Source organism: Heteronotia binoei, chromosome 17 (genome assembly GCF_032191835.1).
Source record: "Heteronotia binoei isolate CCM8104 ecotype False Entrance Well chromosome 17, APGP_CSIRO_Hbin_v1, whole genome shotgun sequence".
NCBI classification, from domain to species: Eukaryota; Metazoa; Chordata; class Lepidosauria; order Squamata; family Gekkonidae; genus Heteronotia; species Heteronotia binoei.
Window position 1 is genome coordinate 33440709 of NC_083239.1, and position 16202 is coordinate 33456910.

The 16202-nt window shown below is 46.6% G+C and overlaps 1 protein-coding gene across 1 annotated transcript; it reads left to right on the plus strand.

Moving 5' to 3' along the window:
• Positions 1–205: 205 nt before the first annotated feature.
• Positions 206–13828, plus strand: LOC132586483 (sulfotransferase 2B1-like). The gene is made up of 8 exons (XM_060258577.1): positions 206–292; positions 906–944; positions 1787–1932; positions 5679–5887; positions 8309–8435; positions 9019–9113; positions 11514–11694; positions 11942–13828. The coding sequence occupies exons 3-8, from the start codon at positions 1794–1796 to the stop codon at positions 12049–12051; spliced, it is 861 nt and encodes a 286-aa protein (XP_060114560.1). The 5' UTR covers positions 206–292; positions 906–944; positions 1787–1793; the 3' UTR covers positions 12052–13828.
• Positions 13829–16202: the final 2374 nt, after the last annotated feature.

The following is a 16202-nucleotide window of genomic DNA, read 5'->3' on the forward strand; positions in this document are numbered from 1 at the left end:
GGTGTTGCTTAATATGCAAATAAGTTCCTGCTGGAGCTCCAGATTATGGAGATCCATTCTCCTGGTGACAATGGCTGCTTTGGGCAATGTACTACATGGCACTGTACCCTGCTGAAGTCTCTCCCCTCCCCAGACCCTGCCCTCCACAGGCTCCACCCCTCCAAAATCTCCAACTCATAGCAGGCAACCTTTGTTCCTTACCCCTGGGGGCAGGGCTGAGAGCACAGAGGCCAAGTGGGGAAAGGAACAAAGTTCAGAAGATGTTGTAAAGGGAAAGAGAGGGACATTCTAGGTAAGTGGGGAATTAATTTGGGGAATTAATAGTAGACATTTATTAGGAGATTTAGGACAGTTCGATGTCCAAGTAGTTTGCAGAGTTGCTTTGTATTACCCAGACTTCCATAAAACCTGGGTGATGCCCCTCCAGATAATTTTTAAAAAGATTTTTATTTTGGAAATAAGCTTTTAATTATTTTTGCAGATGCACACCGTACAGGTTAGCCCGGCTAAAAAGCAGTAGTTCAAGTGAAAATTTGATCCACCTGCAGTCAAACTTTTGGGGAATAGTTTTCTGATCCCTAATTCAAAAGCAATAGTGTGAGGTGTGTGTGGTATGCAACACAGTGGGGGGGGGGGGAGATTATTTTGCACTGATGTCCATCCCTCCATTTTATAATCGTTGCCCTTTATCAAAAGTAGAGGGAACAAGGCTGAGCATCAAAGTCAATCCCTGGCATCTCTAGTTAAAAGGATAAAAAAGCAGTTGACATGAAAGATCTCAACCTGAAATCCCCAGAACCTGTCCAAGTAGGCAAACTGACCTTGATAAACCATAGATATATAAAGTACTGAACATGTTCTCCTGCACTGTACATTTTTCTGTGATATTCGTGCTATTTACTTAGATCCTCTTCTTCAACGTCGTGAGGCACAATCTGATGGTGGTAAGGATCTCTTCCTATTGTCCACTCATAACCCTGAGATTATTGAGACTGTGGCTAAATATGTTTTCTTCCTTGCAAGCATAGACAGCTTCAAGAAGGGATTGGATAAACATATGGAGCAGAGATCCATCAATTGCTATTAGCCACATTGTGTTGTTGCAACTCTCTGGGGTAGTGATGCTCTTGTATGCTTGGTGTTTTGCGGGGGGGGGGGGGGCATCGTGGGAGGGCTTCTAGTGTCCTGGCCCCACTGATGGACTTCCTGATGGCACCTGGGTTTTTTTTTGCCACTGTGTGTTGGGCTGGATGGGCTCTTGGCCTGATCTAACATGGCTTCTCGTATGTTGTTATATTCTTAAACCAGCATTGTGACCCTGTACAAGGCAGCTTCATGAGGTTGTTGCTAAGAGGAGGGGCAATGGCTCAGCGGCAGGGCATCTGCTTTACACACAGAAGGTCCTCAGTTCAATCCCTGGCATCTCTGGTTCAGGTTCAGGTAGAAGTTGAGGATGAGATTTCAGCCCCGATGGAAAGAAAGGGAACTGGAGTTTAATTGTAACACACAAGTCTCTTTGATTCCAGTAGGATGTTAAAGCCCAATCTTATCAGGGGTGGAATTCTGGCAGGAGCTCCTTTGCATATTAGGCCACATACCCCCTGATGTAGTCAATCCTCCAAGAGCTTACAAGGCTCTCTTTTGTAAGCTCTTGGAGGATTGGCTACATCAGAGGGTGTGGCCTAATATGCAAAGGAGCTCCTGCTAGAATTCCACCCCTGATTAAAACTAAAGAAAGACTCTCCAGATGCATCGCTATAATTATTCCTTCTTGGTCTCTGTCTAGTTTTACAATGCAATCAGTGGCATATTTCACCTACAAAGGAGTCCAGTTCCCTCGCGTGGCTGTTTCAGAAGAATTTCTTAATCAAATGGAAAATGAATTCCAGTTTCTGAATGATGATGTCCTTATTGCCACTTACCCCAAATCAGGTAGGAATAAAAATGAATGGAATGGGAGTAGCTGCTAAGGCTTACGTAGAGAAAGTCAATCACTGTCTACTGCAGTTGCATTTATAAAATTACTGGTGGCAGAATGAGGTGTGGGGATGTGAGAAGTAGCAGTGCTAACTGCTGAGTCAGTGATTTCTTCCCTTTCCACTGCAAAACCCTCTTCCCCCATGTCATTCCTCAGGAGGGGCCAATACCCCAAGAGCCAATATTTCCTATACCCCAGGAGCAATGTTCCCTTTAAGCTGCAGAGTCTTGTGAGCAAAAATTCTACTTTGTGAGCTACTTGTATTAAAGTTGTGAGCTCCTGCATAAATTATAGTGCTCTGGGACCATTTTTCATGGACATCAATGTTCTGAAGTGGGAAGTGGGCAGGAAAGTTCTGTTCCAGTGATGGGGAATCCCAGGGCTTTTTTGTAGCAGGAACTCCTCTGCATATCAGGTCATGCACCCCTCATGTAGCCAGTCCTCCTGGAGCTTACAGTTAGCCCTGTACTAACAGTCCTGTAAAGTCTTGGAGGATTGGCTATATCGGGGTGTGTGGCTTAATATGCAAATGAGTTCCTGCTACAAAAAAATGCCCTGGGGAATCCCATCTGGATCCATCTCACTATTTACATAGGAAATGAGGGTTTGATTAGACAGAAGCGAGGGAAACGTTCAGAGGCATTGTCCAGAATCCATAGTCTGACGGCAGGAGTCTCCTCATCACTAACCAAACATGAAATTCACAGTGCATTATACACTGTGTAGACTTCCAAGATATAAGACGTTCGATTCTACTCTGTAGCAATAGCTGGTGCAAAAATCCCTTCTAATGGGACAATAGAGAGACATGTTGTTGAATGGTAAAGGGAACCAACTGTAGTTTTTGCTTTGGAAGAGGCCTTGTTTCATAGTTTGATAAAAGCAGAGATTTTATTCATCTCCTCCCACATTCCAAAGACTGGTGAACAAATTATTGGCAGGGACAGGGGATGGGATGGCAAAAAATTACTGAGGTTTTTCAACTTGGTTCCTTGGGACAATTTTCTATGGTATTTCAAGACGTAGTGTTGAAAACCTTGCCCATTCTCAGGTGAAAGGTTGATTCTGTGCCACTTCTGCATAGTGAGCTGGCCTTGAACCCAGGGAATCATATTGTTAGACTATCTAGTTCAGGAGTGTCAAACATGCAGCTTGTGGGCTGGATCAGGCCCTTGGAGGTCTCCTATCAGACCCACGAGACTCACTGTCGTCTGCTTCCTCTTCCCTATCTTGCTTCCTTCTGCATCACAGCTTGCTTTGCCAGGCTGGTTCAATTAAGCTATAGAGCAAAGCCTCTGTTTTCTTCATTTGGCTGACCAGCACATGAAGCACTTAGGTACAAAAGCTCACAATGCCCAGCCATTTCATGTTTTTCCCTGGGTCTTAGGCTCAAAGCATTAACCATGAAATTTCTGTAATAAATGTTAATATAAAAAGTAGGTTTGCAGTTTACAGATACACAGATGAACAGCATACTCAAGATTGCTACAGCACAGACATTGTCTCCAGATGTTGATGCAATAATTCAGAGCAAGAGGTGTCAGTTATCAGAGACTGCTAAATAAACAAAATACTGCATGAGTTCTAGTCTTTTAAGCATGTTTTATTTTAAGTTATTTTAAAAATCTTTAATTGTGTTTGTCTGTGTGCTTTATTAAGTTTATATCTCTGCTACCTGGCATTACATTTTATGACACATGTGGCGTGGTCCGACAAGATCTCATTCATGTCTGAGATGAAGAAGACTGCAGATTTATACCCCATCCTTCTCTCTGAATCAGACTCAGAGTGGCTTACAATCTCCTGTATCTTCTTCCCCCACAACAGACACCCTGTGAGGTTGGTGGGGCTGAGAGGGTTCAGTTTGGTGTAGTGGTTAAGTGTGCAGACTCTTATCTGGGAGAACCAGGTTTGATTCCCACTCCTCCACCTGCTAGGAGTGCGGGAATCAACCTGGTTCTCCAAGATCCAGAGTCTGCCACTTAACACTTCACCAACTGAACCCTCTCAGCCCCACCCACCTCACAGGGTATCTGTTGTGGGGAGAGAAGATATAGGAGATTGTAAGCCGCTCTGAGTCTCTGTTTCAGAGAGAAGGGCAGGGTATAATTCTGCAGTCTTCTTCTTCTCTCCCAGCAGCTGCCATTTCAAGGACAACTCCTGTGATAGCTATGGCTAACCCAAGGCCATTCCAGAAGCTGTAAGTGGAGGAGTGGAGAATCAAACCGGTTCTCCCAGATAAGAGTCCACACACTCAACCACTACACCAAACAGTCTTCATGTCTGACCCAGCTCTCATAACAAATGAGATCTAGTTGTTCTGATTATAAGATCCAGTTCTCATTATTCTATCACTACATGGGTGAGAAGTATCCCCAACAGAAGACAGTTTGGAAAGAAGAGGCAATCTCATGACTGATGGGCCGTTTTCGCACTTAGCGTTTGCTCCCCTTTTTCCGCGGCGCAATTATGTCCAGAGCATTTTTCTCGTTTTCCCACTAGTGACTCTTTGCGGCGTCGCCTTCCCTGAAGCCCCGGCTCAAATCGTTTTCCCACTGGCATCGGCTTGAGTCCGATGCCCTGTCAATCATTTTTTTTTTAAGCGCAAGTCTGGTCGCGTAATGACGTACTAACGTACTAACGTAACATCGAGCTGCTGCCTCCCCTTCATTTCTTGGACAAACCGCATCACGTGTGCTGCTGCTGCTTATGGATTGGCTGCAGCTGTAGAATCCTCCACAGCCCTTTATGTATTAACGGAAGCATTCACAGTGGAGAATCCTAGCACTAGATTCCCCCCCCCAAATTCTGAAGCACTAGATCCCCCCCCCCCCAAATTTCCTCCGCTCTCTTTCCCCTCCCCGGCTGGCGCTTGCAACGGGGACCTGACTGATTCCTGCTGCCAGAGCTCCCCCCCCCCGCTCCATTCTCTCCTTCCCCTTCTGTGGCGCGTGTGAGGAGCTCGGTCGCGTCTACTTTCTAACCGAGCGGAATGTAGCCAGGGAGAAGAATGCAGGACTCCAACTTCCCATTTTATACATGGCGATTTTGTGCAGGTCCAGAAATCCTGGTGGCACAGCTGAGGGAGGCATTCCCTTCTTAAAACACACACACATGGACGCTGTGGCCCGCACCGGCACTACATTCCCCCCCCCCCCAGCAATGGTCGTTTTCGCATTATCGAGATAACGCAACAGCGGAATAACGCAACTAAAGTCAATAATAAAAAAAAAATTCTAACGAAACCAATTGAAGTGCCAATTGAGGCTATTCCAGGAGGGTTTTTTTTTTTTCTATTTGTTAATTTCGAAATATCGCTATTACGCAAAACTGTGAAGTTTAAAAAAAAAATGGCCGTGCCGGCACTTTGGGGAAGCGCCGCGAAATGCTGATGATTGGCAAGCGGGTGGATGGGGTGGGAGGACGGAAAGGGAGAGGGTGACGCCCCCAAAGCAGTCGATCCGGCGTGGATGGATTTCGCACAGGAAACTCCGCTGAGTGGATCCGGAGTGGATCCGGAGGTTTTCGGAAACTCCGGCAACTTGCTGAAAAACATACTCCGGCGTAAAATCCCTGAAGCGCCGGAGCAAAGCGCAGCGCCGGAGCAACATGTGCGAAATCCAAGAGAAGATCCGGAGGTAAATGGGGCGCTACGCCGGAGCAAACGCTAGTGGGAAAACGGCCATGGACTCTATTCTAGGCACTGTTTGGATGTCAGAAATCTTGGGCTTGATCAGGCTGAAAGGGGACCCTGCGTGGATACACAATTTGGCAATGTGGGACCGGTCTCCTTGGATTGAGAGTAACATTGGCATGGAGACGGCCTTGAGAAGTCCTTCACCCAGGGTCTTCTGCAGTCACATTCCATTTCAGCTTTTCCCCAAGGTCTTTCTGCAAACTGATGTCAAGGTAAGCAATGGGCAATTTGCCCATTCCTCCAACAGAGCCCATTCCTCACACAGAGGCTCTCTGGAGTGTGCAACAGAACAAAGAGGGTTCTTCGACACACTTGACTACTCCTGATTTTCTTGGCTGTCAATCCGGAAGCATTAAAATAGGTTTTGGGCCCAGTTCTCCAGCATGTCGGCCCTCCTCTTCATTTTCACAGTTATGGAGTCTGTTTCTTTTCTTCCACATGCCTTAAATAATCAGGATTGTCAAGGGAGGTCTTTTGGACATTGGTGTCATCATCAGTGATGTCATAGTACACACACACCTTTATATTTGTGTGTGTGTGCTTCTATCACTATAACAAGATCCTGGCTGCACGATAGGCACTAGAATATTATTATCTCAATATGTCATTGTAGTGAGAGGTTTAGCAAGTTCTCTAAATTACCATCTTTCATTTTTTTAAACCATGGACATAAGTTTCTAGACCATTCCCTCACATCCTAAGGAAAAGGCACCTCTCCACAAGGGAAGGAGTTAGAGATTTGAATTTTTAATGAAAGCTGTAATTCAGAGAACCTGCTAAATCTACTGTTAAAATAGAATATTTATATATCAATATATAGAGGGAGGGGTTTTTTAGTCGAAACTAAAATCACTTGGGGGGGGGAGAAGAGAGGGAGTGGTTTGATGACGACAGTCTAATCACCAAAAAGTGGGCCAGAGATGGACTGGAACATGTGTGAGGAAAAAGAAGAAGAAGAAGAAGATATTGGATTTATATCCCGCCCTCCACTCCAAAGAGTCTCAGAGCGGCTCACAATCTCCTTTACCTTCCTCCCCCACAACAGACACCCTGTGAGGTGGGTGGGGGCTGGAGAGGGCTCTCACAGCAGCTGCCCTTTCAAGGACAAGCTCTGCCAGAGCTATGGCTGACCCAAGGCCATGCTAGCAGGTACAAGTGGAGGAGTGGGGAATCAAACCCGGTTCTCCCAGATAAGAGTCCGCACACTTAACCACTACACCAAACTAGCTCTCTACACAAACTAGCTCTCTGACTCAAGGTGACTCAAAAATGGCAGACTGAGATAAAAGTGGGAGGGGATGTGCATTTGGACTTCTCCCCATGGGCTCAGCTGTCTTGGGCTCCCTTGTGCAGCCCCTCTAAATGCACCTGTATAAAGGGACTGCACACAAGAACCCCAAACAGCTGACTGGTGAAGAGACTGATCCCCACTAGTCCAGCTGTTTTTCAGGGTGCCTTATGCAGTTCCTTTAAATGGGTCCTGTTTAAATGGACCACAGAAGAAAGCAGAAAACACTGAGAGGCAGGAACAGAAGTGGGAATTGTAGAAAGGCAACAGTGATGGGGGAGAGAGAGCATATGAGAAGGCAATGGGAGAGTTGGAGTTGGGAAGAAATAAATGTGAGCAGGGCTTTTTTTGTAGCAGGAACTCCTTTGCATATTAGGCCACACACCCTTGATGTAGCCAATCCTCCAAGAGCTTACCGGGCTCTTATTACAGGGCCTACTGTAAGCTCAAGGTGGATTGGCTACATCAGGAGTGTGTGGCCTAATATGGCGAAGGAGTTCCTGCTACAAAAAAGCCCTGAATGTGAGGAAGAAGCAAACTCAGCAAAGAGGGTAGGATTTTTCCTCCCCTGCTTGTTACTTCCAGGTCCACCTCTTGTGACAAATATTAGTTTCGTTTTTGCAAATAAATAGGAGCTGGGAGGAGACAAGGATTTCTCCAACAAATTGTTTCAGCTCTAACTATCCCCTGTGTTAACTGTCCAGATTATATCAGGAATGATCTGGCATCCTAGGCAAGGCTAACTTCTGGTGCCCCCCCACCCCAGCACTGATAACAGATTTTCAAAAACAGATGAATTGTGGGAAAATAGAAAGCACAAAACTTGAAATTGCTCCCTGACTTGGATAGCCCAGGTCACTGAGTCACGTGTGGGGGGGGGGGAGGTCCAATTTGGCTCCCCCAGAAGGTCGGTGCCAGTTTGGTGTCAGAGAGCCAGTTTGGTGTAGTGGGTTAAGTGTGGCGGACTCTTGTCTGGGAGACCCGGGGTTTGATTCCCCACTCTTCCACTTGCACCTGCTGGAATGGCCTTGGGTCGGCCATAGCTCTGGCAGAGGTTGTCCTTGAAAGGGCAGTTGCTGTGAGAGTCCTCTCAGCCCCACCTACCTCACAAGTTGTGGGGGAGGAAGATAAAGGCAATTGTGAGCCGCTCTGAGATTCAGAGTGGAGGGTGGGATATAAATCCAATATCTTCTTCTTTTTCTAGGCGATTGCCTAGTTTGCCTTAGTGACAGGGCCAGCCCTATCCCTGAGGGGAAAAAAATGGGCATGGATTGAAATTTGATGTGAATGAGAGAGAAAGAGGAGGATGTCGCCCTCCTAAGTATCATTCCTACATCTGTCACAGGTTATCTACACCTTGCGTAATCCCAAGGACGTGCTGGTCTCATACTACTATTATTCCATGCTCTCAAGATTATTTAAGGAGCCTGGAACCCTTCAAGAGTTCCTGGAGGAGTTCCTGAGTGGGAATGGTATGGAAACTGGGAAACTGGGATATTTCAGTGAACATATCGCCACATAACAAATCCTTCTTGAGTCAAAGACAGAAGCCAGTAGGTCCTAGGGTATTATATTTATAGGGAATAATGTTTCACTGTCAAGACTTCCCACAGGAAGTTTTGGGATCTGCTATGAGAATGCCCTACACATTTGTATTCCTATTCCAGTGTTCCTCAGTGCAGTTTAAGGAGAGGTTTCCTTTCCTTGAACAGGGGCCAGAGGTAGTTATAAAGACTGCCATGTTTTTTCTTCAGGGAATCCTGGGAAACTGGGATTTGCTGTCAGCATCCTGAGAATGTTCTGTTTTTCTGTCACTAAAATCAATGCTGAAGTGGCTGCCTTATGTCATTCATGAAAGTAGCCAAATGAGGCCATCTATAGTCAAAGGTACGGGATTGAGTGAAGTTTGTAGGGAGAAGATATGGAGGGACTCGAGGTCTAGTATTACCAATTATATCACGCATCCTGACTAGTGGCAGAAAGAGTAACTCCTTGTCCTTTCTGGCCACAGTTCCCTTATAACTGGTCCTTTCTCCCTCTGCTTTTCTCTTCTAGTGGCCTATGGTTCCTGGTTTGACCATGTGAAGGGCTGGATGAAATTGAAAGGAAACCCCAACTTTTTCTACATCACCTACGAAGAACTGCAGCAGGTATCGTTCCAACCTGGCCCATCTTCATGTCCATACGGTTATTTCTGCTTATGACAGTGCCAATTATTCTCTCCAGATAGTCCGTCACCATGGACTGAGTGTCTCTGGGAACGAAAAAGAGTAAAATAAGATAAATGCTAATAAGTCCAGCTAGAGACAATAAAATGGTCCAGCCTACCCCCCCCCCACACACACACACACACTCGAAGGGCTTCAGAAAAAAATATCTGGAGACTTCAGGAAAAGCTCCTTTGACCCAGCCTGACCTAGTCAGTGGGTGGGGAAAATGGAAATGATAAAACTTCTGGGAGCAAGGAGGGAGGTCTCTTTTGGTGCTGATTCCATCGCAGCAGACAGAACTCTTAACTGAGATGTGGAGGAGGCAGCCATTGCCATGGACAGGCCTGGACAGCTGAAGGAAGCATCAAGATAATGGAGCTCTGTAGAGATCTATCATATTCTAACCTGAAGAGACATCTGTATAGAGAGGGACTGATGAACTGTGTTCTTCCTATTTCTTTTGAATCCCTTGCTAGGTCTGGTGCGGTGCTAAGAGTATGCTTGTAAATATGTTCTTTTTATTAAATACTTTATTACTTTTGATGCTGGTAGTTGTTCTCTGTAACACATAGGGCGTTTTCGCACTGACCTTAATCGGCAGCGACGCCCCTCTTCACCGCGCAGGATCTGCGCGGATTTCGCACTAATTGCTGCGGAGCACCCGGAAGAGCCGGAAAGTCCCGCGGCTTTTGTGGCGCAAACGGAAACCGCCAAAAACCAGTTTCCATTTGCGCCGCAAAAGCCGCGGGACTTTCCGGCTCTTCCGGGTGCTCCGCGGCAATTAGTGCGAAATCCGCGCAGATCCTGCGCGGTGAAGAGGGGCGTCGCTGCCGATTAAGGTCAGTGCGAAAACGCCCATAGACTTCCACCATCTTGGACATGCTATTTAAAAGAGGCACCAGGAAGAGGAAGGCAGTCAGTTGTTAAGCAGGTATTCCTCCAGGGGTGCACAAGGCAGTGAGCTGTCCCCATGGTGACCAGACACTGGGTAGCAGGAGATACAGAGGCAAGGCCACTGTGCACCTGGCTGTCTCAGCTAAAAGCCCAATGGAACAGCTCCATTTTGCAAGCCCTGTGGAATTGCAATAAATCCCACAAGGCCATGATCTCAAGTGGGAGTTTGTTCCACCAGGCCGAGAAAGCCCTGGCTCTAGTTGAGACTAGTCATACGTCCCTCAGGCCAGACAAAACCAGAACGTGTTGCTTAGTTGAGCGCAAGGCTTTTTTTGAGCAGGAATGCAGTTCTGGCTAGCTTGGTGTCAGGGGGCATGACCTAATAAGCAAATGAGTTCCTACAGGGCTTTTTCTACAAAAAAAGCCCTGTGCAAAACAATGGTGATGTCAGGGGGTGTGGCCTAATATGCAAATGAGTTCCTGTTGGGCTTTTTTGGTTGCGCATAACACTCTGTAGGGCACATATGGGAAGAGGTATGCAGGTCCCTGCCCACATAGGGCTTTCAAAAGTCAGCACTAGAACTTTGAACTGGATCCGGTACTCTATAGGCAGCCAGTGCGGTAGGCAGAGCACCGTCTGAATGTGAGCCCGCACAGGCGTCACTTTCAGCACATGTGCTGCTACATTTCCAGGTCAGGGCAGCCCCGCATAGAGCAAGTTAGAGTAATCAAGCCTGGAAGTGACCATTCTGTGGATCACTGTAGCAATGTCCTGGGATGTGAAATAGAGAACTAGTTGCTTGCCCAGCTGAAGATGATAAAAGGCTAATCTCACACCTGTGGTAACCTGAGCCTCCATAGCGAGGGTGGGGTCCAAGGTGGGGAGCCAGATTCCCAGTCCCAAATCCCCATGACCAAGGTACAGCACCTCAGTGTTCATTGGCTTGAGTTTCAGCCAGCTCTGTTTAAACCAGTCCTCTGCAGCTTGTAATGCCCCTGCAAGCACCTCTGGGGTAGAGGCCATCCGTCCATCTATCAGCAGATAGCACTGGGTATCATCAGCATATTGATGACAGCCCAGCCCATTTCTCAACCAACTGGACAAGGGGACCCATTTATCTTCAGACTCTCTTGTCATCAACCTCTCTCTTCTCCAGTTTGAGAGCAAGTTTGGTGTAGTGGTTAAGTACGTGGACTCTTATCTGGAAGAACTAGGTTTGATTCCCCACTCCTTCACTTGCAGCTGCTGGAACGGCCTTGGGTCAGCCATAGCTCTCACAAGAGTTGTCCTTGAAAGGGCAACTGCTGTAAGAGCTCTCTCAGCCCCACCTACCTCACAGGGTGTCTGTTGTGGGGGAGGAAGGTAAAGGAGATTGTGACTGTTCTGAGACTCTGAAATTCAGAGTATAGGCAGGATATAAATCCAATATCTTCTTCTTCTTCCAGGACCTGCGAGGCAGTGTGAAGAAGATCTGTTACTTCCTTGGAAAAAAGCTCAATAGCCAGCAAATTGACTCCGTGGTGGAATATGCCTCTTTTCAGAAGATGAAGGAGAACAAGATGTCCAATTTCTCCCTGATACCTGACAAATGGATGGACCACAAGAGAGGGACATTTATGAGGAAAGGTAAATGAAGAGCCTTAAGGGAGGTCTGGTGTGGCATGTGCTCATGGGTGTATTCATTTGTTGCACTCCTGTGGCCACCATACGATAGAACTGTGCAATCCTAGCAGGGCCATGGTGCAGGCTGGGTCACAGGGAAGAGGGATTGTACCAACTCAGAACTAGAACATTTGAATCAACTTTTGAGGAATATTCTGAAGGCAATGTATGCAATCAAATGCTCATCCTTAATCTTGTTGTGTTGTTTCAGGAATCTGTGGGGACTGGAAGAACCACCTAACAGTGGCACAGAATGAATATGTTGACCTTGTTTATCAGGAGAAAATGTGGGACATGAATACCGCTTTCCTGTGGGACTGAAGAAGGTCAGATCCTCAACCTGTTCTGCATCCTCACAACATCTCCCATGGTGCAACCAAGCCCTGTTAATGAGGAATTCTGAGTTCTTTGGATGTGATCTAGGGAAGCCAGCCTCCAGTTGGGACCTGGAGATCCCCTGGAATTACAGTTTACCTCCAGACTACAGAGATCAGCCCCCCTAGCAAAAATGGAGGCTATGGAGGCTGGACTCTATGGCACTGTAACCCACTGAAGTCCCTGTGGCTCCCCAGGCTCCATCCCCAAATCTCCAGGAGTTGTCCAACCTGAATCCAGCAATCCTGTCCCCCCATCCCCTGCTGGTGGCCAGGGGGGACTTAGGAACCCAGCAGTATGGTCAGCACAGAACCTAGTGTACTCCAGTTTGAGAGCTGGAACTCTATTCACTTCAGAGAAGTCAGGGAGAGTACAGGCAAATGACCCATTCGTTTAAAGAGAAATTCAAGGCTTTGTCTTTTACAGTGTCTGCAGGGCCCCATTCTTATTTTTCTCAGGGTACTGCAGCCCTCAGTAAGGAAGTCATTCTTGAGTTGTTACCTATCAGTTAGAGTCTGGAGATCTCCTGGAATTACAACTCCAAACAACAGAGATCCTGGGGTGTTGGCCACTTTTTGGTGACACAGAGTGTTGGACTGGATGGGCCATTGGCCTGATCCAACATGGCTTCTCTTATGTTCTTATCAGTTCCCCTGGAGAAAATGGCTGCTTTGAAGGGTGTACTCAAAGGTGCTATACCTGGCTGAGGCTCCCTCTTCTCCTCATATCCTGCCTTTCCCAGGGTCTACCCCCCCCCCCCCCCAATCTCCTGGAAATTCGCAAGCCAGAGTTGTCAGCCCTATGATGGTTGGCAATAACCAGGTTTTACATTCTGTTCACTGGACCACAATGATCAATACAACACAACAGCATATACAGCAATATTTCCCCCCTAATTTAATCTTATGTTTTCACAGCAGCCTCAGTTTCTACTCAGGAGGCTGACAAACTTTAGTTGACTTAAGCTTGGCAATGCCATGTTTGGAAATTCCTGAAGATTTATAGGTGGAGCCTGGGAAGGGAAGGGTTTGTGGAGGAACTATAGCGTCTACCCTCCAAAACAGCCAGTTTATCCCAGGAGTTTCTCACAGGAACCTGATCACTGCAGTTTGGAGATCATTTGTAATTCCAGAAGATCTCCAGACTCTATCTGGACTAGGTCAGCAAGGCTAGAACAGGCCTTATATGAGACCGGCTCACCTTGATCATAGCTAGTGAACCAATCAAATTTGACTGTGGAAGGTATAAACCAGGGGTGTCAAACATGTGGCCCGGGAGCTGAATCAGGCCCTCGGAGGGCTCCTATCAGGCCCTCAAGCAACTGGCTGTCATCTGCTTCCTTTTCCCTCTCTTGCTTCCGTCTGTATAACAGCTTGCTTTGCAAGGATTGCTCAATCACATGGGAGCTACAGAGCAAAGTCTCTATTTTCTCCATTGGCTGAGGCACCTCCCTTGAGGAGGAAAGGGAGAGGGAGAGCTTGCCTTGCCAGGCTCTGTCAATTGCACAGCCGAGCAAATGTGCCAAGCCTCTCTTCCTTCTATTGGCTGAGGCTCCTCCCTCTTCTGGCCCCCTGGGGAAGGAAGGAAAGAGCAAGAGCTTCCATTGCCCAGTTCCCTAGATCACATGGGAGAGATACAAAGAAAGCACCTTTAAGACCAATGAGTGCTAATGTTTTAAGCATGTTTTATTTTACATTTTTAAAAATAAAAATCTTTAATTATGTTTGTCTATATCCTTTATAAAGTTTATACCTTTGCTACCTAATCTTAAATAGGTACACACATGGCCCAACCCGACATAGCTCAACCCAACAAGGTCTCATTTATGTCAGATCCATCCAGCCCTCATAATGAATGAATTCAACACACCGGTCAGAACCGGTGCGTGGGAGTTGGCGAACTTGGCAATTGCCTAGGGCTCCAGCTTCCAGCAGGAGTCTTCGACTCCTTGACAAACCAAGTTAAACCAGGTGAGCATTTTTCCTTTGTGTTCTGGCTTGGGCAGCTGAAGTGTATGCACTTCCTGACTGTGTTCTGTACAATTCCAGGCAAATGACCCTTCCCTGAGATCCTGGAAAGCCACTGACAGTTAAAGCAGACAATAATGAAGACTTGACATCAGGATAAGGAAGCTTGGGGGGTGGGATTTGACATTGACACAAATTTGATCCAAAACCAGCCAAATAACATTTCAGTCTCACAGGATGCTTCAGTGCTCGCCTGAAAGTCAGACCGAGTTTTCACTATGCTTATTCTGGGGTGGAGAGCCCTTTTGCTACTGGGGCTTCTTATCTGGGAGAACCGGGTTTGATTCCCCACTCCTCCACTTGCACCTGCTGGAATGGTCTTGGGTTAGCCATAGCTATTGCAGAGGTTGTCCTTGAAAGGGCAGCTGCTGTGAGAGCCCTCTCAGCCCCACCCACCTCACAGGGTGTCTGTTGTAGGGGGAGAAGATACAGGAGATTGTAAGCTGCTCTGAGTCTCTGATTCAGAGAGAAGGGCGGGGTATAAATCTGCAATTTTTCTTTTCTTCGTTTTTGCACAAGTTGCCCCAGAGCTGCGAGTTTGCATGTTGCTATTCCGCAGCAAGCAGAAACTGTTTGTCAGAGGATCTTGCTTGCTGTAGAATAGCAGTGTACCAACTCGCAACTCTGGGACAACTTGTGAGAAAACTGAGAGAAGCCCCGGTAGCAAAAGGGCTCTCCACGCTGGAACAAGCATAGTGCGAAATCAGTCTCACTGTTCTTTAACAGAAGAACTTTTGATTTAAGTGTCAACTGAGGAAGTTTCTGGGGACCAAAGCTGATTGTTTATCAACTTCTATGAATGTCCCCGACATTATGGGGCAAGGGAGGAAAAAAACGTTCTCTGTGTGCACTTTCTCATCCATAACATAGGAACAGTGTCAGCGTTGGGATATTTTAACTTTCTCAGCAATATAAAATTTGGACTGCTCCTGATGGCTAGGATCACTGCTTGAGAAATCAGACTTCTGGGAGGGAGGTTGGCAGGTACATTGCACCAGGGCCCTTGGGGGCCCAAAGAGGCCCAAAGGGAACCTGAGAGTTTCCTAGAGTCCCATAAAAAGTCTGCAAATGAAGACTAGTATATATATATCTTATGCTGTTGACCAACATTAGCATTAAAAAGTTAAAAGTAGTCCCCTGTGCAAGCATCAAGTCATTACTGACCCATGAGGTGATGTCACATCATGACGTTTTCTTGGCAGACTTTTTACAGGGTGCTTTGCCATTGCCTTCCCCAGTCATCTACACTTTAACCCCCAACGTCGTTTCATCCTTTACATCATGTTGTTAAATTGCATTCTCAATATCTCCCACTAGGGGCAGCATGTACCTGTTAGATCACGTAACTCTCCACTCTCCGCTTTCTAGCCAGGCAGGCAGAACGTTTAGGCCGGTGACCATTGATGTAGAGGAAAGTTTGGTGCATTTTTATATTCTAAATCCATCTTTAAAAAGCGACTTTGGACAGGAAAATTGAAGGTATGTTCTAATCCTTTAATTACTTTGGTGATAGGTAACATTTTCACTGATTTTTTCATTTCAAAACTTTGTAAGTTTGGGCACAGGTTTTTGTTGTTGTTGTTTTTGAAACAACATGGTGATGATCCAAGCTGATCAGGAATTAAATTTCCCCTTTTTAGATATATGAGAAGAAGTCATAAATCATCCGTCAAAAATGTATTCTGACAAATCAGGAGCCCAGGAACAAAAAGAATAGAGAGAACGAGAGGAACATGAACAAAACCTCTTTCAAGCTGGATTAAAAGTACATTTGGAAAAAAATCCTAATTTGACACATCTATAGAATTAGAACAAGCAGGGCTTCTTCTTCTTAAACGCAGGAATGCACAGGAACCAGTTCCAGCTGGCTTGGCCAGGGCTCTGGCTCAAAAAAAAAAGGTCTCCGGCAGAAGGAAGGCGCTCGGCAGCCATGTACTTCCAGACTACACACTCCATTCTCTCTACTTCCTCCAGCCTCCAATGGGCTTCTGAAGAGAGTGAGAGATGCAGAGCCATGCACAAGCGCCCCCTCCTGGGAGGAGCTGGGCCTGCCACTTCCCACTCTGCTGA

Excerpts from the sequence above, each read along its gene's own strand:
- LOC132586483 (XM_060258577.1), top strand. The coding sequence starts at position 1,794 with ATGCAATCAGTGGCATATTTCACCTACAAAGGAGTCCAGTTCCCTCGC. Across the intron at positions 1,933-5,678 it reads TGCCACTTACCCCAAATCAG|GCACTGTTTGGATGTCAGAA; the intron begins GTAGGAATAAAA and ends ACTCTATTCTAG. Across the intron at positions 9,114-11,513 it reads CCTACGAAGAACTGCAGCAG|GACCTGCGAGGCAGTGTGAA; the intron begins GTATCGTTCCAA and ends TTCTTCTTCCAG.